This window comes from Panthera leo, chromosome D1 (genome assembly GCF_018350215.1).
Source record: "Panthera leo isolate Ple1 chromosome D1, P.leo_Ple1_pat1.1, whole genome shotgun sequence".
In the NCBI taxonomy this organism is placed as follows: Eukaryota; Metazoa; Chordata; class Mammalia; order Carnivora; family Felidae; genus Panthera; species Panthera leo.
Genome location: NC_056688.1, coordinates 62,758,885 through 62,783,771, shown reverse-complemented (window position 1 = coordinate 62,783,771; position 24,887 = coordinate 62,758,885). Strand labels below are relative to the sequence as shown.

The window sequence follows — 24,887 nt, the reverse complement described above, 5'->3', positions numbered from 1 at the left end:
AAGATGTTAATATATGATAGTGTTTGAGCTAGTAGATTTTCATTAGCTCCTTAGAGATAGTAGGATAAATTTACTTTAGCACATTATATCTTCATATTCATAAGACCTTCCTGTTGCTATCCAGTTATTCACATTTTAAACCATGTCATTTTATTAAAGTTTAAATGTGCAAGAGAATGGGATTTTGGGGAGTTCTTTTTCAAGTGACAAAGAAAGAGGTTATTTATGGTATGAACCTAATTGGATCTTGACTTTTTTTTTTTTTACTTTTGAGAAACATATTATTCCTAAATAGAATGTTGATTATGTACTTCTAAGTATTCTATGGTATTGTATTTATTTATTTATTTGTTGAGAATGAGAGAGAGAGAGAGAGCAAGAGAGAGAGAGAGCATATGAGGAGAGGAGGGACAGAGAGAGAAAAGGAAAGGGAGAATCCCAAGCAGACTTCTCAATGCAGAGCCATATGGGAGGCTCAGTTCCTCAAACCGGTGAGTTCATGACCTGAACTTAAATCAAGAGTCAGATGCTTAACCAACTGAGCCACCCAGGCTTCTCTTAACTATTATTTCTTAATTATGTGTGTACAGGTTTATTTTTCAAATAGTAGCTCATAGTGATATCCAGAAGCAGAGGAATGAAACAGCAATTTATTATTCTTCACTGTGAGATGGAGAAGATGAAGAAACAGAGTTGTGCTGAGTGAAAGCTTAAGTAGTCTAAGGATGAATCCAGGTGCTCAGTTAAGGCTGAAAGACCCAGGTTTGGGGAGAGTATTGATTTAGACTGTTAAGAGATTTTCCTTCCATGGTCTAAACAAGGAAACACACTGATAAGTTGTTATTGAGGCACAAAAGCTCATATTTAGAAAGGATATTCTGGGGTGCCTGGGTGGCTCAGTCGGTTAAGCATCCGACTTCAGCTCAGGTCATGATCTCACACTCCGTGAGTTCAAGCCCTGCATCAGGCTCTGTGATGACAGCTCGGTGCCTGGAGCCTGCTTCGGATTCTGTGTCTCCCTCTCTCTCTGCCCCTCCCCTGCTCATGCTCTGTCTCTCTCTGTCTCTAAAAAAAATTTAAAAAGCAAGGATATTCTAAAACAAATTGTTCACTATTCTCAGGGGTAGCCAATGAGTATATACCATGAAACACAACGAGAACACCTAATTTGTTCCCAAAGACCCCTTTTTTTTGGTAGTTGTGCAAGACTTACAATTCAAACCTTAAGTCTCTGTCTAGTGCTTAGAAACTGTACAGTTAATATGAAAACAATGTTCAGATATTATATTTTTCATATTTAAATTATTATTACAGGACGATACATAAGAACACTTGCAAACTTTTTTTTCTTAGTTTTTATTTTATTTGAGAGAGAGAGCGTATGCAAGTGAGTGAGGGGCAGAGAGAGCAAGAGGGAAAGAGTGATAACCAGAGCTCACCTGAAGCGGGGCTCAAGCTCACCTGATGTGGAACTGGAACTCACGAACCATGAGATCACTACCTGAGACTGAATCAGATGCTTAACTCACTGAGCCACCCAAGCGCCCAATTCTTGCAATCTTTAACTCATCAGAGGAACTGTATTTTGATACCATAAATTTTGACATCCTGAATCCAAAAGATAAACGTCCAAAGCACAAACCCTTTGGGGGGGGAAATTTATGAGTATCTCAAATCTAATCAAATACATTGCTAATTGTTGCACAAGTGACAAATCCATCCAAAAACTCTGTCCTCTTACAAACCTCATTTTGAATCACCACCCAAATGGAGACCCAATTAGGATCAGCAGTAATGATCCATCATTCAGGACTGAAATTTCACGCCTATGTCTTTGTCTTTAATATGCTCCCTTCTGTGGAAATAAGAATAAGAATGAATTACATATTATACAACTGTAAGCCAAAATGTCCACAGTTGTATATTCAACTCCAGAGGCATGACATATTAACAGCTGTATACTCAGGAACATAAATTTCTCACTTCAGAACCTGTCCCCCAAGGATTCCCAGTATTTTGTCAAAATAGGATATTTTGGGGGAAAATCAAAAGGGGTCAATGATAGTTCTAAGGGAGAAGTGAGAAAAAAAAAGAAATTACAATGAAACTTAAGTTTTATTAAAGAAGACACGTTATCCAATTTACCCACTTTGAGATTGCAACTCGTGGATGTGAATTTCAACCCCCTCACCCATTATTGATTCAAAACTCAGGAATGCAGAGATCCTGTTGTCCTTATTAGCACCCTTTCTTTAATAATCTCTGGATTCCTTGCTTGATCTCCTGGGTTCGCACCCCATACACAATGGGGTTGAGGGCTGAGAAGATAACATGGTGGAGGATGTTGAGCAAGATTGGCACATCAGGGGAGACTTTCTTCTTCACCACAAGAGTGAGCACGAAGACCAGAAGGATGGTGCTGAAGAAGAGGATAAGGATGAAGTGGGAGCCACATGTGCTCAGGGCCTTGGCCACAGCACCCTCTGCCTTGAGTCTCAGCACAGCTCGCAGTATGAGGGTGTAGGAGAGAAAGATGAGGATGAGGTCAGATCCTAGCACAGTCCAGCTTATTGCAAACTGGTAAAGGCGATTGATGGTGACATCATCACAGGAGAGCCTGGAGACAGACATATTGGTGCAGATGCAGTTCTCAATGACCTTTCTCCCACAATAATGGAGTCGGGATGAGAGAATGGGGATAGGCATTGTAACAATACTACTCCTGGCCAAAATAAAGACAGCAGCCTTGACTACAAATTGGTCAGTGATGATGGATGGGTACCTCAGTGGGTGACAGATAGCCACATAACGGTCATAGGCCATGACCATGAATGTACAGGACTCCATGGCAAAGAAGCCATTCATGATGAACATCTGGAGGAAGCAGGCATAGAAACTGATGGACTTGAGGTCAAACCAGATGATAGCTAGGACCTTGGGAATGACAGTGAGACTGAGTATGATGTCCAGCAGGGAGAGGATGCTGAGTAGATAGTACATGGGCTCATGCAGAGAGGCTTCCACCCATATGGTGATCAGGAGAACACTATTGGCCACCATGGCTAGGAAGAGGAGGAGACTGAGTGGCAGGGACAACCAGAGCTGCCAGGTGTGGGACCTGACAAAACAATTCAGGAGGAAGTCTGAAACCTCAGAGGAGATGGTGCCATTTTGGTGTGATGTCATAGTTTGTCATATATTTCTACAGCTTTCTTGTAGTGGTCTGTAAAATTAGGATAAAAATTAGCTAGTGACACATGACACATGGATTTAGAACAATTTGCTTCACCTAGGTGATATGCTTGAGTCCTAGCAAGTCATCCAGAGTCATGTGAATTCATCTGTTTGTCCTTTGTGCCATGCTACTGGGATAATCCTAACAATTTAAGCAGTATAGAGGACTGAGGATATATGGTTTGTTTAGACATGTTTGATTTGTTCAAACATGTTATTTCTTTGCAGAAACTAAAGAGAAGGAGAGAATTGCCTAGAAAACTACTTTTGGACTGTTGTGTCCCAAATTGTTCTTATAAGTCTTCCTTTTGTGTTTTATTCTTTAATTATCATATAGACTACCACATGATAACTGAAGTGTAATAATATATGCAGGCAAGTAGTACAGCCTGGCAAAATTGGGATTCAGATAAGTGTCCCTAGCTCTCCCTGCCACTCCTGTTCTGAGTTTTCAGCTGTAGTTTGCATTAATTACAGATTTAAACAATGATGCCCTGCAGATAAAGTACTTAATCTTCATAATCTGTAAACAGTCATTTAATGAGGTAGGTGAGGATCTTGCCAAATAGTCAAATTTTTCCTCCTCTATACACATTCACATTTGTAGGATTCTTAACTTTGGAAAGAAAGAAACTTAAAAGGAAAAGGAGAAATTTCACATAGCTATGTGAGACCCATACCTGCTATCAGAAAAGGTGAAAATCTGTTCTGGTTGCAATAGTGTGATGAAGTCTTAACTTTAAAGATTTGCATCCCATTTTAATTTTATTTTTCCATCTTCAGTATAATGATCAGGTACACATTTCTCTGTTTCCAAGCACAATTCAATGTTGCCATGTTCTCTTATCACTTAACATCCTCCCCTGGCATTCTGTTAGGTGCTAGGATCACAACATTGAAAAAGACACTGTCCTTACTCTCAGGAGGTAAAAGGAAACCATTCAGGGGGCAATGAGTAATAATAAGAACAAATGACAGGTCTTGACAAACTATTAGGAGAGTGAAGGAAAGGCTGAGTAACTCTGATATGGGACAAGGTACAAGGGACATTGGCTGTTGAAACAATGTAAATATAGTGAGGTGCTTCTCTCCTTTACATTAAGGGTGAAGGATTCCAATATGGTTGTCCCCCTGAATTGTGAAAGAGATTTGAAAGATGGCTGTAGTCTGGTCAAAGGTAAGGATCAGGTCTTTGTGGGGTACTTCAAATCTCTCAGTCCATTGTAGCTAATCTGTCTACATGCACCAAGGACTCTGTTAAACCATTACTTTATGGGTTTAGAAACACTTTTTCATTAGAGGTTTTAAGTACTTCCCTGTTTATTACTCTTTAGGCTCACTATACAACATAAATTGCATATTAATTTGGGAACTTTTACCATTTCGTCTAACTGTACTGAAATATCCTAGGACTTCATCCCTTTCGAGTTATTTAGCATGTAATGAGATATGTTATAATATCACATTACCAAAAAGGGAATTTATATCTCACAACCTTAACCACCCACTACTGTATTACACTGATCTTCCTGCTTAATACAGTTGGGTTGGAGCATTTTCTAGGATTCCTCTGGATCTCATGAAAAATTGTACGAAAATGTGTTTACCCCATCAATTCTATAAAAAAGAAAACAGCTTCATGCATGATACAATGAATGTTTTTGATAACTGAATCTGATGGAGGAGAAATAGTGTTGGAATGGGGACAGGGTGGCAATGAGGGAAGTTACAATAAAACTGTGAACTCAAAGATGAATGATATTTTCATACCTTTAGTAATTTTTTTCTTGGGGTGGTTCAAATAGGGTTTTTTTTTGTTCCAGTTAGGATTTTCTGTTCCCCAGTGGCAGTTCCAGTCTTGCTCACCTGGCTGCTGTTAGATTCTCTGCATCAGGAGACCCTGTTAGTGTCTGGGACTTACTCTCAGAGGGGGAATAAGGCATTCCCTTCCAGGGTTCCTCTATTCTCTTTGATCCTCTGCTTTCCTAAGCAAGGGTTTGTGCAGCTGGCACCTGCCAGGCATGGCTCTCACATGATAAGTAGAAGAGATTTAGATGGCTTTCCAATTCTTTTTCTCTTGCTAATAGAATAAGTTAGTAATGACTGGCAATTTGGAGATGAATTTTAAACATATTTCATGTGTGACTCATAACATTCTGAAGTACGTAGGTTAAGTTGACCATTTTAACAATTTATCTTTTGAAATGGGTAAATTGAATTTCATTGATATTGTGTATATTTTCACAGTTTAATTAGTAGGGTTTGGATGTGGAAGAAATGGAAGTTAGGTCTAAAGCCAGTGACTATATGAATACATCTGTTTCCTGTGTCACCAAAGTGATGTAGAAATACATATCTTATCTGGCATTTTGTTTTATATGTTTTTAGGTTTCTCTCTCTCATCTCCATGCACATGCCCATAAAATCCTCAGGCACTTTTCCAGAAATCTGGAATCTCTTTTTTCCTTGCACTTACTATTTTGATTCCTGGTTTCACTGCTCTGAGTGCAATTTTCTTCTTAGTTTTCTTTTATGTTGTGTCCGATAGTACTGTTTATTATTATTATTATTAGTAGTAGTAGTAGTAGTATTGTCAGGACCACATAACTCCAGAAACTCAGACAGAACTTGAACCATTTCTCCCAAATATTGTTTACGAAATTATTGAGTGCAACCAGTGACAGGTACCTCAGTTATCTTCTGGGCATAATTTTTTGTTTTTACAGCATAGCTTGTAGAAATTCTTTAGATTGAGCTTAATCTGAGGAACTACTTTATTACTCCCTCTGATCCCCAATTGTGGTCTCTGTCTTCAACCTCTAATGTTAGCTAGATTTAATTTAATTCCTCCACCATGATTCAAGCATTTGTAGGCAGATATTTTGCCCTAAAGTCCCTGTGTTTCAATATGTACAGTTGATAACTCCAAATCATCTAAACTAAGCTGCAGATAATGCCCTTTCCAGGCTCCCATTCCCATTCATCTCCTGTGGAAAAAGTCCTGCGTATTTGCCTCTCTGGTACCACCCAGCAAAAGACCCAAAAAGGCAAGAGGCGGCAGAAGGGAAAGTCCCTTCGCACAGGTTCTCATTTGTGCTTCCTGATGTAAGACAGGGTTCAGTCTCTACTACCCTGTTTTCAGATTACTTCAGCAGTACTGACTCCAGAATGGAAAGGAGCACTGATCTGATGGAAGAGAAAGGTGTCTCCTCTTCCCATCCCCAGTGCTCTGGCTAATCTTGGTATAGCTGCTTCTCAGGCACCCTCTATACCCAGACTCACTTGCAGAGGATGTGAAGCTGGGGTCCACTGATATCGGAGTTCTGGTTAGTTCCTGAAATATCTGGGTGTAGTTATAACTCCAGAGCCTAAGGGATTTTACCCTCTGGGAACTTCTCCAATCCTTTCTTCCTTGTTCTTAAAAGATCCTCTTAGGACAGACAAGCAGGCAGGATGGAGAAAAAAATGATTTTCTTTCTCTATAAAAGCAAGGAGATTCTTTTTTCAAGTTACTGTAGCATTATTATCATTATGATGCCATCATACAAGTCATGATAAGTTAACATCAATCCATTTGATAGTATGGTTTGGGAGGTATCTATCTAACAATCATGTGGACGAAGCCAATAATAACTTCTGAGTGAGCTTATTGGACGCATGGAGGGCACAAGGGTTAGTATTCAAAATCTATAAAGAACTTATCAAGCCTAACACCCCTCAAAACAACAACCCAGTTAAGAAATGGAAGGAAGACATGAACAGACACTTTTCCAAAGAAGACATCCAGACAGCTAACAGACACATAAAAACAGTCTCAATTTCACTCATCATCAGGGAAATACAAACCAAAACCACAATGGGACACCATTTCACACCTATCAGAATGGCCAAAATTAACGACACAGGAAACAACAGGTGTTTGTAAGGTTGCAGAGAAAGGGGAACTCCCTTACCCTGTTAGTGGGAATGCAAACTGTTGCAGGTACTCTGCAGGACAGTATGTAGGGTCCACAAAAAACTAAGAAGAGCACTACCCTATGAGCCTACATTTGTACTGTTAGGTATTTCCCTAAAGGATACAAAAATGCTGATTCAAAGGGGTATATGCACTCCAATAATTATAGCAGCGTTGTCAACAGTAGCTAAACTATGGAGAGAGCTCAAATGTCCATTGACTGATGAATGGATAAACAAGATGTGGCGCATATATATATATATATATTGGAATATTACCCAGCCATTAAAAAGAGTGAAATCTTGCCATTTGCAATGATGTGGATGGAGCTAGAATGTATCATGTTAAGAAAATAAGCCAACCAGATAAAGACAAATACCATATGACTTCACGCTTTTATGGAATTGAAGAAATAAAACAGTAGAGCACATGGAAAGTGGAGGAAAAAGAGATGAGGGGAAACAAACCACAAGAGATTCTTAGTGATAGAAAACAAACTAAGGGTTGCTGGTGGGTGGAAGAGGGGCTAGATAGGTGATGGGTATTAAAATGAGCACTTGTGATGAGCACAGGGTTTGGTATGTAAGTGATGAATCACTGAATTCTGCTCCTGAAACCAATATTGCATTGTATGTTAACTAAGATTTAAATTAATAAAAATAATATAAAAAATAATCCTGTGAAAATGCAATGTGTTTTTCAAAGTCAAAATCCTACAGTGACTTTTGCTGTATCGAAAGACTTTTCAAATAGGATGTATCTACAACTGTAATCTAGGAAACACAATTTATTTTTCATTTTCATTTTGAGACTCATGTGAATTATTCACATCCTCAAATTATGGGAGCAAACGTCATTAGTTTCTTTTTCTTTCTTATTTTTCATTTTAAAAAATTGATTACAGCCGACACACAATGTTGCATTAATAGCTGTACAACATAGTGATTCAACGAGTGTATACAGTTATGCTGTTCTCACCACAGGTGCAGCTACCACCTACCACCTGTGTTCTACCACCGTAGAACACAATTACAGTACCCCTGACCAAGGGTGATGGTGTGCCATCAGCATCAGTCTTTTTAAAGGCTTTATTTTGCTTTATTTTTATTTCTCTGTCAACTGCATATCTCAACTTCACTCCTATTTCTCTTCTGTTTAGAAAAGTGAAAGCTCCAGTGTTCTTAAAATATGTCTTTCTAATTAATCTCATGTATGCTTATGCAACTACATGTTCATCTATTGGAGGATGATTTGGGTATTGGATTTTATAAATGATATGGGATCATAAATCTGATCTTATTCTTTGTGTTCACTCAACACTAAATTTTAACAACTGTCCATGTTGTTCTGTGTAAGTCATTCTTTTTGATTGCTGTTCAATTCCCATGATATGTATTTTCCTTTTTTATGTAAGTAGCCAACAACACCAAAATGACTTACAATTAACTCTTAACAATATTGTTACTGTTAATATATTTGTATGCTTCTCTTAGAGTCCTTAGAATGTGTGTAGGAGTGGTTTGTGTTTCCACTTATAGCATACAAAAATATTTAATTTTACTAGGAATTACCAAATATCTCTCCAAAATATTTAAAAATCTCACTAGAAATTTCTGAAGTGTATTTTCACATTCCTTATACCATTTAATGTGACCTTTAAAAAATAACCTAGGTGAATATAAGTTACTACTTTATTATTTTTATATTTAAAAAATTTTAAGTTTATCTACCTATTTTGAGAGGAAGAGAGTGAGGGAAGGGCAGGGAGAGAGGGATAGAGAGAGAATCCTAAGCAGAAATCATGCTGCCAGTGCAGAGTCCAACACAGGGCTAGATCTCAGGATCCACAAGATCATGACCTAAGCCCAAATCAAGAGTTGGATGCTTAACCAACTGAGCCACCTAGGTACCCCTTAAAATTTTTAAAAATTTTACTTAGAGAGAGAGCTTCAGTCAGGGAGAGTGGCAGAGGGTGAGAGAGAGAATCTCAAGTAGGCTCCAAAATCAGTGCAGAGCCCGATGCAGGGTTCAGTCTAAGGGATCTTGGGGTCATAGCCTGAGGCAAAACCAAGAGTCAGATGCTTAACTGACTGAGCCACACAGATGCCCCAATTTTAGCCAGTCTGACAGCTGTGAGGTGGTGTCTCACTATGGTTTTGATTTGTGTTTCTCTGATGATTAGTGATGTTGAGCATCTTTTCATGTGTCTATTAGCCATCTGGATGTCTTTAGAAAAATGTCTCTTCATGTCTTCTGCTCATTTCTTCACTGGATTATTTATTTTTTGGGTGTTGAGTTTTTATAAAGTTTATTTATTTATTTTGAAAGAGAGAGAGAGAGAGAGAAAGCAGAGGAGGGGCATAGAAAGAGGGAGACAAAATCCCAAGCAGACTTCATGCCGACAGTGTGGATGTGGGGCTCAATGAACCATGAGATCATGACCTGAGCTGAAATCAAGAGTCAGACACTTAACCATTTGAGCCACCCTGGCGCCCCGAGTTTGAAACTTTATAGATTTTGGATATAAACCCTTTATCAGATATATCATTTACAAATAACTTCTCCCATCCATCTGTTGCCTTTTACTTTTGTTGATAGTTTCCTTTGCTATGCAGAAACTTTTTACTTTGATAAGTCCCCATAGTTTTATTTTTGCTTTAGTTTCCATTGCCTCAGAAGACCAATCTAGTAAGAAATTGCTCCAGTCGACATCAAAGAGGTTACTGCTTGTTTCCTCCTCCAGTATTTTTATGGTTTCCTGTCTCACATTTAGGTCTTTTATCCATTTTGAATTTATTTGTGTGCATGATGCAACAAAGTAGTCCAGTTTCATTCTTTTGCATATTGCCGTCCATTTTCCAGCACCATTTGTTGAAAAGACTGTCATTTTACCATTGGATATTCTTTCTTGCTTTGTTGACAATTAATTGCCCCTATAGTTGCGGGTCCATTTCTGGGTTTTCTGTTCTGTTCTAGTGATCTATGTGCCAGTTTTGTGCTTTGATCACCACAACTTTGTAATGTAATTTGAAATCTGGAATTGTGATGCCTTCAGGTTTGGTTTTCTTTTTAAGATTGCTTTAGCTATTCAGGGTACTTTGTGGTTCCATACACATTTTAGGATTATTTGCTGTAGCTCTATGAAAAATGCTGTTAGTGTTTTGATAGGAATTGCATTAAATTTGTATGTTGCTTTGGGTAATATAGACATTTCAAAAATATTTTTTCTTCCAATCCATGAGCATCGAATGCTCATTTCCACTTCCATTTCCTTGTGTCATTTTCAGTTTCTTTCATCAATATTTTATGATTTTCAGAGTACAGGTCTTTCACCTCTTTGCTTAGGTATATTCCTAGATATCTCATTATTTTTGGTGCAATTGTAAATGAGATTGATTCCTTAATTTCTCTTTCTGCTGCTTCTATATTAGTGTACAGAAATATAACACTGTACATTGAATTGTGTCCTACAATTTTACTCAATTTGATTTTCAGTTCTCGCAATATTTTGGTGGAGTCTTTTGGGTTTTCTATATAGAGAATTATGTCATCTGCAAATAGTGAAAGTTTTACTTCTTCTTGATGTGGAAATGTTGGGGTTCAAAGCCAGTGGCCAAGAAAGAATTCTTGAGATGTCTCTGGTGCAAAAAGGTGGTTTAATTAAAGCACAGGGATAGTACCCATGGGCAGAAAGAGCTGCACTGGGGTCGTGATGGGTGACTGATTGTATAACTTCAAATAGGGAGAGCACAGGTCTCTATTTTGGAAACAAGGTTTCCAGGACACTGAGGGGTCTAGGTATTGTTGGAAAAAGGTCATTTATTGCTGTTTAATAAACCCTCAGACAGAGACCCTTCAGATACGTATCAGTGGGCCTTTGCTTGGAGGATGCCAACATACATCTTGGGGTGTAGAGGTAAAGCAAGTTTCCAAAGGCATTTCTATATGTTTAAAGTAGACTCACAAGATCGTGGGGGTTGGGGTAATGTTAAGCTAAGATTGCCTTTTGCTCTTAGCAAAGTGTCAACACTGAGGCAGCTGAGTTTCTAGAGAAAGGTGACTCTGCATGTCTAAAGGACTTATCAGTGGCCTGTAAGTTGAAAGAAAAATTTAACTTTTTCTTTTGCCTTTGTTCTGACATCAGTCCTTTGTGATTTGGATGCCTTTTATTTCTTTTTGTTGTCAGATTTCTGAGACTAGGGCATCCAGTACTAAGTTAAATAACAGTGGTGAGTGGACACCTCTGTCTTGTTCCTGACCATAGGGCAAAAGCTCTCAGTTTTTCCCTGTCGAGGATGACGTTAGCTCTGGGTGTTTCACAGATAGCCTTCATTATGTTGAGGATATTTCCCTATAAATATAGTTTTCTGGGCATTTTTATCATGAACGGATGCTGTACTTTGTCAACATAAATGTAAAATACACACTGGATTTCAAAGACCTAGCATACATAAAACGAATGTAAAATATGTTAGTATTATAAGGTTCCGGAAGATGGCGGCGTAGGAGGACGTGGGGCTCACAGCGCGTCCTGCCGATCACTTAGATTCCACCTACACCTGCCTAAAGAACCCAGAAAACCACCAGAGGATTAGCAGAAGGGAGTCTCCGGAGTCAAGCGCAGACTAGAGGCCCACGGAAGAGGGTAGGAAGGGCGGCGAGGCGGTGCGCGCTCCACGGACTGGCGGGAGGGAGCCGGGGCGGAGGGGCGGCTCGCCGGCCAAGCAGAGCCCCCGAGTCTGGCTGGCAAAAGCGGAGGGGCCGGACGGACTGTGTTCCGACAGCAAGCGCGACTTAGCGTCTGGGAGGTCATAAGTTAACAGCTCTGCTCGGAAAGCGGGAAGGCTGGAGGACAAAGGGAGGGAGAGCTGCTGAGCCCCCGGACGGCAGAGCTCAGCTTGGCGGGGAACAAAGGCGCCAGCGCCATCTCCCCCGCCCATCCCCCAGCCAAAATCCCAAAGGGAACCAGTTCCTGCCAGGGAACTTGCTCGTTCCGCGCAAACACCCAACTCTGTGCTTCTGCGGAGCCAAACCTCCGGCAGCGGATCTGACTCCCTCCCGCTGCCACAGGGCTCCTCCTGAAGTGGATCACCTAAGGAGAAGCGAGCTAAGCCTGCCCCTCCAGCCCCCGTGCACCTTGCCTACCCACCCCAGCTAATACGCCAGATCCCCAGCAACACAAGCCTGGCAGTGTGCAAGTAGCCCAGACGGGACACGCCACCCCACAGTGAATCCCGCCCCTAGGAGAGGGGAAGAGAAGGCACACACCAGTCTGACTGTGGCCCCAGCGGTGGGCTGGGGGCAGACATCGGGTCGGACTGCGGCCCCGCCCACTAACTCCAGTTATACACCACAGCACAGGGGAAGTGCACTGCAGGTCCTCACCACGCCAGGGACTCTCCAAAATGACCAAACGGAAGAATTCCCCTCAGAAGAATCTCCAGGAAATAACAACAGCTAATGAACTGATCAAAAAGGATTTAAATAATATAACAGAAAGTGAATTTAGAATAATAGTCATAAAATTAATCGCTGGGCTTGAAAACAGTATACAGGACAGCAGAGAATCTCTTGCCACAAAGATCGAGGGACTAAGGAACAGTCACGAGGAGTTGAAAAACGCTTTAAACGAATTGCAAAACAAAATGGAATCCACGATGGCTCGGCTTGAAGAGGCAGAGGAGAGAATAGGTGAACTAGAAGATAAAGTTATGGAGAAAGAGGAAGCTGAAAGAAAGAGAGATAAAAAAATCCAGGAGTATGAGGGGAAAATTAGAGAACTAAGTGATACACTAAAAAAAAATAATATACGCATAATTGGTATCCCAGAGGAGGAAGAGAGAGGGAAGGGTGCTGAAGGGGTACTTGAACAAATTATAGCTGAGAACTTCCCTGAACTGGGGAAGGAAAAAGGCATTGAAATCCAAGAGGCACAGAGAACTCCCTTCAGACGTAACTTGAATCGATCTTCTGCACGACATATCATAGTGAAACTGGCAAAATACAAGGATAAAGAGAAAATTCTGAAAGCAGCAAGGGATAAACGTGCCCTCACATATAAAGGGAGACATATAAGACTCGTGACTGATCTCTCCTTTGAAACTTGGCAGGCCAGAAAGGCTTGGCACGATATCTACAGTGTGCTAAACAGAAAAAATATGCAGCCGAGAATCCTTTATCCAGCAAGTCTGTCATTTAGAATAGAAGGAGAGATAAAGGTCTTCCCAAACAAACAAAAACTGAAGGAATTTGTCACCACGAAACCAGCCCTACAAGAGATCCTAAGGGGGATCCTGTGAGACAAAGTACCAGAGACATCACTACAAGCATAAAACATACAGACATCACAATGACTCTAAACCCATATCTTTCTATAATAACACTGAATGTAAATGGATTAAATGCGCCAACTAAAAGACATAGGGTATCAGAATGGATAAAAAAACAAGACCCATCTATTTGCTGTCTACAAGAGACTCATTTTAGATCTGAGGACACCTTTAGATTGAGAGTGAGGGGATGGAGAACTATTTATCATGCTCCTGGAAGCCAAAAGAAAGCTGGAGTAGCCATACTTCTATCAGACAAACTAGACTTTAAATTAAAGGCTGTAACAAGAGATGAAGAAGGGCATTATATAATAATCACAGGGTCTATCCACCAGGAAGAGCTAACTATTATAAATGTCTATGTGCCAAATACCCGAGCCCCCAGATATATAAAACAATTACTCATAAACATAAGCAACCTTATTGATAAGAATGTGGTCATTGCAGGGGACTTTAACACCCCACTTACAGAAATGGATAGATCATCTAGACACACAGTCAATAAAGAAACAAGGGCCCTGAATGATACATTGGATCAGATGGACTTGACAGATATATTTAGAACTCTGCATCCCAAAGCAACAGAATATACTTTCTTCTCGAGTGCACATGGAACATTCTCCAAGATAGATCATATACTGGGTCACAAAACAGCCCTTCATAAGTTTACAAGAATTGAAATTATACCATGCATACTTTCAGATCACAATGCTATGAAGCTTGAAATCAACCACAGGAAAAAGTCTGGAAAACCTCCAAAAGCATGGAGGTTAAAGAACACCCTACTAACGAATGAGTGGGTCAACCAGGCAATTAGAGAAGAAATTAAAACATATATGGAAACAAACGAAAATGAAAATACAACAATCCAAACGCTTTGGGACGCAGCGAAGGCAGTCCTGAGAGGAAAATACATTGCAATCCAGGCCTATCTCAAGAAACAAGAAAAATCCCAAATACAAAATCTAACAGCACACCTAAAGGAAATAGAAGCAGAACAGCAAAAGCAGCCTAAACCCAGCAGAAGAAGAGAAATCATAAAGATCAGAGCAGAAATAAACAATATAGAATCTAAAAAAACTGTAGAGCAGATCAACGAAACCAAGAGTTGGTTTTTTGAAAAAATAAACAAAATTGACAAACCTCTAGCCAGGCTTCTCAAAAAGAAAAGGGAGATGACCCAAATAGATAAAATCATGAATGAAAATGGAATGATTACAACCAATCCCTCAGAGATACAAACAATCATCAGGGAATACTATGAAAAATTATATGCCAGCAAATTGGACAACCTGGAAGAAATGGACAAATTTCTAAACACCCACACTCTTCCAAAACTCAATCAGGAGGAAATAGAAAGCTTGAACAGACCCATAACCAGCGAAGAAATTGAATCGGTTATCAAAAATCTCCCAACAAATAAGAGTCCAGGACCAGATGGCTTCCCAGGGGAGTTCTACCAGACATTTAAAGCAGAGATAATACCTATCCTTCTCAAACTATTCCAAGAAATAGAAAGGGAAGGAAAACTTCCAGACTCATTCTATGAAGCCAGTATTACTTTGATTCCTAAACCAGACAGAGACCCAGTAAAAAAAGAGAACTACAGGCCAATATCCCTGATGAATATGGATGCAAAAATTCTTAATAAGATACTAGCAAATCGAATTCAACAGCATATAAAAAGAATTATTCACCATGATCAAGTGGGATTCATTCCTGGGATGCAGGGCTGGTTCAACATTCGCAAATCGATCAACGTGATACATCACATTAACAAAAAAAAAGAGAAGAACCATATGATCCTGTCAATCGATGCAGAAAAGGCCTTTGACAAAATCCAGCACCCTTTCTTAATAAAAACCCTTGAGAAAGTCGGGATAGAAGGAACATACTTAAAGATCATAAAGGCCATTTATGAAAAGCCCACAGCTAACATCATCCTCAACGGGGAAAAACTGAGAGCTTTTTCCCTGAGATCAGGAACACGACAGGGATGCCCACTGTCACCGCTGCTGTTTAATATAGTGCTGGAAGTTCTAGCATCAGCAATCAGACAACAAAAGGAAATCAAAGGCATCAAAATTGGCAAAGATGAAGTCAAGCTTTCGCTTTTTGCAGATGACATGATATTATACATGGAAAATCCGATAGACTCCACCAAAAGTCTGCTAGAACTGATACATGAATTCAGCAAAGTTGCAGGATACAAAATCAATGTGCAGAAATCAGTTGCATTCTTATACACTAACAATGAAGCAACAGAAAGACAAATGAAGAAACTGATCCCATTCACAATTGCACCAAGAAGCATAAAATACCTAGGAATAAATCTAACCAAAGATGTAAAAGATCTGTATGCTGAAAACTATAGAAAGCTTATGCAGGTAATTGAAGAAGATATAAAGAAATGGAAAGACATTCCCTGCTCATGGATTGGAAGAATAAATATTGTCAAAATGTCAATACTACCCAAAGCTATCTACACATTCAATGCAATCCCAATCAAAATTGCACCAGCATTCTTCTCGAAACTAGAACAAGCAATCCTAAAATTCATATGGAACCACAAAAGGCCCCGAATAGCCAAAGTAATTTTGAAGAAGAAGACCAAAGCAGGAGGCATCACAATCCCAGACTTTAGCCTCTACTACAAAGCTGTCATCATCAAGACAGCATGGTATTGGCATAAAAACAGACACATAGACCAATGGAATAGAATAGAAACCCCAGAACTAGACCCACAAACGTATGGCCAACTCATCTTTGACAAAGCAGGAAAGAACATCCAATGGAAAAAAGACGGTCTCTTTAACAAATGGTGCTGGGAAAACTGGACAGCAACATGCAGAAGGTTGAAACTAGACCACTTTCTCACACCATTCACAAAAATAAACTCAAAATGGATAAAGGACCTGAATGTGAGACAGGAAACCATCAAAACCTTAGAGGAGAAAGCAGGAAAAGACCTCTCTGACCTCAGCCATAGCAATCTCTTACTCGGCACATCCCCAAAGGCAAGGGAATTAAAAGCAAAAGTGAATTACTGGGACCTTATGAAGATAAAAAGCTTCTGCACAGCAAAGGAAACAACCAACAAAACTAAAAGGCAACCAACGGAATGGGAAAAGATATTTGCAAATGACACATCGGACAAAGGGCTAGTATCCAAAATCTATAAAGAGCTCATCAAACTCCACACCCGAAAAACAAATAACCCAGTGAAGAAATGGGCAGAAAACATGAATAGACACTTCTCTAAAGAAGACATCCGGATGGCCAACAGGCACATGAAAAGATGTTCAACGTCGCTCCTTATCAGGGAAATACAAATCAAAACCACACTCAGATACCACCTCACGCCAGTCAGAGTGGCCAAAATGAAGAAATCAGGAGACTATAGATGCTGGAGAGGATGTGGAGAAACGGGAACCCTCTTGCACTGTTGGTGGGAATGCAAATTGGTGCAGCCGCTCTGGAAAGCAGTGTGGAGGTTCCTCAGAAAATTAAAAATAGACCTACCCTATGACCCAGCAATAGCACTGCTAGGAATTTATCCAAGGGATACAGGAGTACTGATGCATAGGGGCACCTGTACCCCAATGTTTATAGCGGCACTCTCAACAATAGCCAAATTATGGAAAGAGCCTAAATGTCCATCAACTGATGAATGGATAAAGAAATTGTGGTTTATATACACAATGGAATACTACGTGGCAATGAGAAAGAATGAAATATGGCCTTTTGTAGCAACATGGATGGAACTGGAGAGTGTGATGCTAAGTGAAATAAGCCATACAGAGAAAGACAGATACCATATGGTTTCACTCTTATGTGGATCCTGAGAAACATAACAGAAACCCATGGGGGAGGGGAAGGAAAAAAAAAAAAAAAAAAAAGAGGTTAGAGTGGGAGAGAGCCAAAGCATTAGAGACTGTTAAAAACTGAGAACAAACTGAGGGTTGATGGGGGGTGGGAGGGAGGGCAGGGTGGGAGGGAGGGCAGGGTGGGTGATGGGTATTGAGGAGGGCACCTTTTGGGATGAGCACTGGGTGTTGTATGGAAACCAATTTGACAGTAAATTTCATATATTAAAAAAGAAAAAAAAAAAGAAAAAAAAAAATAAATTCTTTTGTATGTATTATGTGTTGAAATTATGTTTTAGATATTGGATTCAACAAAACACATAATTAAGTTCAATTTAACGTTTCTTTTTATAGTTTACGGTGGTGACTAAAACATTTAAAATTAAGGATGTGGTTCACATTGGACAGCACTATTTTAGTATCAATTATTTTAGTGGGATAAAGCCGTCATTAATCTTTTGAACTTCTCAAATGGATCTGTCAATACTGCTTTGATGTGAGCCATAAATGTGTAAAAGTTGCATATAAACACAACAATGTAAAACTTTCAAAAATATAAGTTTTAAATGTAAAGATTTTACTGTCTAGTTTGGAAGACAACACATGTCAAATTTTCTCAGTCTTGTGTGGTATATGCTTTAAATCCCCTGATGTAGCCCTTTTCATGCATTCAATGTTCAAGTTTTCTAACAGCTAATTGGAGAGATCTTGGTTTGCTATGCAATATGACCCTGGTGGCGATTAGTCCTGAAAGTTTTTGGTCCCTTGATGAGCAGATGTTAATATATGATAGTATTTAAACTAGTAAACTTTTATTAGTTCCTAAGAGATAGTAGTTTAACTTCACATTAGCACATTATATCATATTTGTAAGACTTTTCTGTTTGTATCCAGTTACATGCACTTTATTATTATTTTTAATTTTAATTTTAAATTTATTTTCATCCAACTTAGTTAACATGTAGTGTAATAATGATTTCAGGAAAAGAATTTAGTGATTCATCACTTTACATATAACACCCAGTGCTCATCCCAGCAAGTGTCCTGCTTAATCCATCCCCCCATCCAAAACTCCACCAGCAACCCTCAATTTGTAATCTGTATTTAAGAGTTTCTTATGGTTTGTCTCCCTCTCTGTTTTTATATTATTTTTGCTTTCCTTCCCTTATGTTCATCTGTCTTATTTCTTAAATTCCACATATGAATGAAATCATATGATATTTGTCTTTCTCTGACTGGCTTATTTTGCTTAGCATAACATACTTAAGGTCCATCCATGTTGTTTCAAATGGCAAGATATCATTCTTTTTGATCACTGAGTAATGTTTCATCATATATACACATATGTATACATACTACATCTTCTTTATCCATTCATCAGTCAATGGGACATTTGGGCTCTTTTCATACTTTGACTATTGTTGATTGTGTTACTATGAACATTGGGGTGCATAGGCCCCTTCAAAACAGCATAACTGAATCCTTTGGATAAATACCTAGTAGTGCAATTGCTAGGTCATAGGGTAGTTCTATTTTAATTTTTTTGAGGAATTTCCATATTGTTTTCCAGAGTGGCTGCACCAGGTTGCATTCCCACCAGCACTACAAAAGTGTTGCTCTTTCTCCATATCCTCAGCAACTTCTGATGTTGCCTGAATTGTTCATATTCTGACAGGTGTGAGGTGGTATCTTATTGTGGTGTTAATTTGTATTTCCCTGATGATGAGTGACGTTGAGCATTTTTTCATGTGTGTCTTAGCAATCTGGATGTCTTCTTTGGAGAAGTGTCTGTTCATGTCTTTTGCCCATTTATTCACTGGATTATTTGGTTTTTGGGTGTTGAGTTTGATAAATTACTTATAGATTTTGGATACAATCTCTTTATCTGTTTTGTCATTTGCAAATATATTCCCCCATTGTTTCAGTTGCCTTTTAGTTTTGCTGATTGTTTCCTTAGCTGTGCAGAAGGTTTTTATCTTGATGAAGTCCTAATAGTTCATTTTTGCTTTTGTTTCCCTTGCCTCTGGAGACATGTTGAGTAAGAAGTTGATGTGGCAGAGGTCAAAGAGGTTGTTACCTGTTTTCTCTTCTAGGATTTTGATGGCTTCCTGTGTTATATTTAGGTCTTTCATTCATTTTGAGTTCATTTTTGTGTATAGTGTAAAAATGTGGTCCAAGTTTATTCTTCTACATGTCACTGTCCAGTTTTCCCAACACCATTTGCTGAAGAGACTGTATTTTTTCCATTGGATATTCTTTCCTGCTTTATCAAAGATTAGTTGGCTATACCTTTGTGGGTTTGTTTCTGGGTTCTCTACTCTGTTCTATTGATTGATGTGTCTGTTCTTCTGCCAGTAACATACTGTCTTGATGATTACTGCTTTTTAATATGGCTTGAAGTCCAGAATTGCAATGTCCCAGCTTTGGTTTTCCTTTTCAGGATTGCTTTGGCTGTTTGGGGTCCTGTCTGGATCCATACAAATTTTAGGATTATTTGTTCTAGCTCAGTGAAGAATGCTGGTGTTATTTTCATAGGAATTGCACTAAATATGTAGATTGCTTTGGGTCGTATCAACATTTTAACAATATTTGTTCTTCCAATACATAATCATGGAATGTTTTTCCACTTTTTAAGTCGTATTTAAAAAAAAAATTTTAACGTTTATTTATTTTTTGAGACAGAGACAGAGCATGAACGGGGGAGGGCCAGAGAGAGAGGGAGACACAGAATCTGAAGCGGGCTCCAGGCTCTGAGCTGTCAGCACAGAGCCTGACGCAGGGTTGGAACTCACAGAGCGGGAGATCATGACCTGAGCCGAAGTCGGACGCTTAATCGACTGAGCCACCCAGGCGCCCCCCCTTTTTTTTAAAAAAAATTTTTAATGTTTATTTATTTTTGAGACAGAGACAGAGCATGAATGGAGGAGGGCCAGAGAGAGAGGGAGACATAGAATCTGAAGCAGGCTACAGGCTCTGAGCTGTCAGCACAGAGCCCGTAAGTCATATTTTAAACCAAATAATTTTTTAAGGTTGAAATGTGTGAGAGAATGAGATTGTGGAGAGCTCTTTTTCAAGTAACAAAGAAAAAGGTTATCTATGGCATGAACCTAATTGGATATTGACATTGTTTTTTCTTTGTTTTTTTTTTTTTTTTACTTTTGATAGTTATATTTTTCCCAATAAAATGTTGATTATGTTCTTTAAACTATTGATTCTTAATTATGTCAGTACCTGTTTTTGGTGTTTGTTCTTTTTTCCAATAGTAGCTCATAATGGTACCTAGAAGAAGAGGAGTGTGATACCAATTCATTGTTATTTATTGTGAGACAGAGAAGAACAAGAAATGGACAGTTTTGCAGAATGAAAACTTAAGTAGGCCCAGGATGAATCAATGAAGGCTAAGAGGCCTAGATTTTGGGGACAGTATTGGCATTAGACTGTTGAGAGATTTTCCTTCCATGATGAAACAAGGAAATACACTTATGAGTTGTTATTAAGGTGCAAAAGCTTATATTTAGAAAGAACCTTTTAAAATAAATTTTTCACTATCCACAAGGGTAACAGATGAGTAACATGAAACACAATGAGACCACCTAATTTGTTCCCAAGAACCCAACTTTTTGTGTAGTTGAGTAAGCCTTACCTTTCAGACCTTTAACTCTCTATCTAGTGCTTTCTTATGTTGTCAGGTAACTTACTACATATAGATATGCCTTATTCCATTCCTCATTCTCTCCCATTGAGAAAAATATGTTCTTGGAACTCATATTGTATTACCACTAACCATAGTTTTAGCTCCTGACAGCAACAATATTCTATTTTTGTGTATTCATATCTGAAGAATTACCAGGACACAAAGTATCTTTAGATACTATACAATTAACATGAAAATAATGTTCAGATATTACATTTTTGATATTTAAATTATTATTACTGCATCATATATTATAATCCTTGCAATCTTTAACTCTTTAGCAGAGCTATCTGTGCATATCATAAAATATGACACTCTGGATCCAAAAGATAAATGTCCTCCCCTTTGGGGAGGAGAATTTAGGAATCTCTTAAATCTGATCAAACTCATTGCTAATTGTTTCACAAATGAGAAATCCAAGAAAAATCCCAGTTCTCTTGCAATGCACATTTCAAAAGACAACCCAATTACAGACCCAGTTACACATGAATAGCAATCTTCCATCATTCAGGACTGAAATTCAACTCCTATGTCTTTGTATCCAATATGCTTCCTTCTGTGGAAATAAGAATAAGAATGCATTACACATTACATAGCTGTACCCCCAAATATCCACAGTTGTATATTCAAGAATGCAAAGGCATGAAATATTAACAGCTGTATATTCAGGAACATAAATTTGTCACTTCAGAACCTACCCATGGAATCTCTGTATGTTGTTAGTATAGGATAATATGTGTGGAGAAAAAAAGTAAAGTGGTCAAGGATATTGTTAAAGTAAAAGTGAGACAAAAGGAAACTTACAATGAAACTTAAATTTTATTAAATAAGACACAATATCCAATAACCAGTTTGAAATTGTAACTCATAGATAAAATTTCAGCTGACTTACCCATTATTTGATTCATCTTAAACTATATTAGGAATGAAGAGATCCAGTTGTCCTTATTACCACCCTTTCTTTAATAATCTCTGGATTCCTTGCTTGATCTCCTGGGTCCGCACTCCATAAACTATGGGGTTGAGGGCTGCGGGGATGACATGGTGGAGGACGTTGAGCAAGACTGGAACATCAGGGGAGACCTTCTTCTTCACCACATGAGTGAGCACGAAGACCAGAAGGATGGTGCTGAAGAAGAGGATAAGGATGAAGTGGGAGCCACATGTGCTCAGGGCCTTGGCCACAGCACCCTCTGCCTTGAGTCTCAGCACAGCTCGCAGTATGAGGGTGTAGGAGAGGAAGATGAAGATGAGGTCAGATCCTAGCAGTGTCCAGCCTCCAGCAAACTGGTAGAGGCGATTGATGGTGACATCATTACAGGAGAGCCTGGAGACAGACATATTGGCACAGATGCAGTTTTCAATGACTTTTCTCCCACAATAATGGAGTCTGGATGAGAGAATGGGAATAGGCACTGTAGAAATAACATTCCTGGCCAAAATAAAAATGGCAGCCTTGGCTACAAATTGGTCAGTGATGATGGATGGGTACCTCAGTGGATGGCAGATGGCCACATAACGGTCATAGGCCATGACCATGAATGTGCAGGACTCCATGGCAAGGAAACAGTTCATAATGTACATCTGGAGGAAGCAGGAATAGAAGCTGATGGACTTGAGTTCAAACCAAAAGATGGCCAGGACCTTGGGAATGACAGTGAGGCAGAGCACAATGTCCAATAGGGAGAGGATGCTGAGTAGATAGTACATGGGCTCATGCAGAGAGGCTTCCAGCCATATAGTGATCAGGAGAACACCATTGGCCCCCATGGCCAGGAAGAAGAGAAGGCTTAGGGGGAGGGAAAAAGAAAGTTGCCAGGTGTGGGACCTGACAAAACAATTCAGGAGGAAATCTGAAACCTCAGAGGAGATGGTGTCATTTTGGTGTGCTGTCATATTTTTTCATATATTTCTACAGCTTTCTTGTAGTGGTCTGTAAAATTAGGATAAAAATTAGCTAGTGACACATGACACATGGATTTAGAACTATTTGCCTCACCTAGGTGACATGCTTGAGTCCTAGCAAGTTGTCCAGAGTCACGTGAATTCATCTGTTTGTCCTTTGTGCCATGCTACTGGGATAATCCTATCAATTTAAGCAGTATAGAGGACTGAGGATTTGTGCTTTGTTTAGATATGTTTGAATTATTCAAAATGTAAGTTTAAGGAAGTTTTATATCTTTGCAGCAACTAAAGAGAAGGAGAAATTACTTGGAAACTACTTTGTGAAAGGTGAGTCTCTAAATTTGTACTCTTAAATTTCTTCCCTTTTGTGTTTTATTCTTTAATTACCACCTAGACTACCACATGACAATTTAGCAATATGCACAAATGAGTAGCAGAGTCTGGCACAAAGTAAGGACTCAGGCGCATGGCCTTAGTTCTCTATGCCACCCCCCATTCTGAATTTTCAGCTATAGTTGGCTTTAATCACAGTTTGAAAAAATGATACCCTGGAATAAATTTAGTTAATTTTCACCTTGTCTAAAATGTTATTTTAGTTCATTGGTTGTTGATCCCACCAAAGAATTGCCAATAGGTATTCATATATGTAGGATTCTTAGCTTCAGGGAACAAACAGTTTTAACAGTAGAATGTGCAATTCCACATAAGTGTGTGACAGTGGCCAAATAATTGCCGGTACATATTAATATATGTAGGATTCTTAACTTTGGTGAAGAAACAACCTTAAAAGTAGAATGTGCACATAGAAATGTGAGAATGATATGTGTCTTTAAACAAGATGAAAGTTGATTGTTCTGATTGCAGTAATGTGAGGGTGATGAAGTCTACCTCAAGTCCTTTCGTTTCCTTTCTATATCCCTTTTGGTCTTCACTGTAACAATCCAGGTCCTCTTGTCTAGTGGTTATGCTGTGCCTTGGTGGAGTACTCACAAGGATTGGCAGATGCTGCACATACAGGTGTTCATGAAGATAAACACCCATAGAAAAAAAAAAAACATCCAGTCTTGAGTTGGTTAACAAAGGACCTTCTCCGGTCTTGGCCACTGTGTTCATTGAACTTTGCTTTTTCTTAAATTTTTCTCATTGGATACATTCACTTGTAAGTTTGAGACATAACTAATTGCACCTGAACAGCCCAGACCTTGCCACAATGACCTACAGGATGCACAACCTCATGCCACCAAATTTGAAATACTCCCTCCAAACACCACTTTCGTCATTTAGGTTTGTCTTTGATCTTGCCCACCCTCTGATCTAAGTCTTTGCAAAATTTTTACACTTATTCTTATAGGTCAGAGCCCCCAAATTCACCATGTTCAAGAATCTTTAAATTTTCAATCATTCAGAGTATTCTTGGCAGGAATTGGGAATAAATTACATGGAAGGAAGGAATATCTTGAAATGACCATTAGAGGGTATAGCCAAATGGAAAAAAATGGCAATTCAGGCATGAGTATCCATGGAGAGGTACAGAAGAAGAAGCATATTCTCTTTGTCTCCTGAAGAACTTTAGGATAATTATAGCCCTAGGATGAAATTTCTGAGGACAACATAGGAGTGTTTTTTATCTGTTCTTTCCACTCACTGACTCTTCCTTTCTTCTCTTTTCTCGGGATGTTCCTCTGAGTTCAATCCATAATTTATCCAAAAAGCATTGAACTACCTACTCAGCCTTAGAAGTAAAGTATCTGAGACCATGCTGTTCTACTCTCCTCTTAAAATCTTGGATTGCAATCAGAGCTAGCCAGTGGAGCACTAGGGCTGAGGACCTAGAGCTAATGACTACAGGTTGTGGGTAGGGACAGGATGAAGAAGCCAGTGAGGTTGAAGAACAATGATAAAAT

The 24,887-nt window shown here is 39.1% G+C and overlaps 2 protein-coding genes across 2 annotated transcripts; both read right to left on the bottom strand.

The window, feature by feature from the left end:
• Positions 1-2,238: 2,238 nt before the first annotated feature.
• Positions 2,239-3,186, bottom strand: LOC122200337 (olfactory receptor 56A3-like). The gene has a single exon (XM_042905892.1). The coding sequence runs from the start codon at positions 3,184-3,186 to the stop codon at positions 2,239-2,241; it is 948 nt and encodes a 315-aa protein (XP_042761826.1).
• An 18,840-nt stretch (positions 3,187-22,026) lies between these two features.
• On the bottom strand, positions 22,027-22,974 carry LOC122200356 (olfactory receptor 56A3). Its single transcript, XM_042905909.1, has one exon. It carries the CDS (start codon positions 22,972-22,974, stop codon positions 22,027-22,029), a length of 948 nt encoding a protein of 315 aa, XP_042761843.1.
• Positions 22,975-24,887: the final 1,913 nt, after the last annotated feature.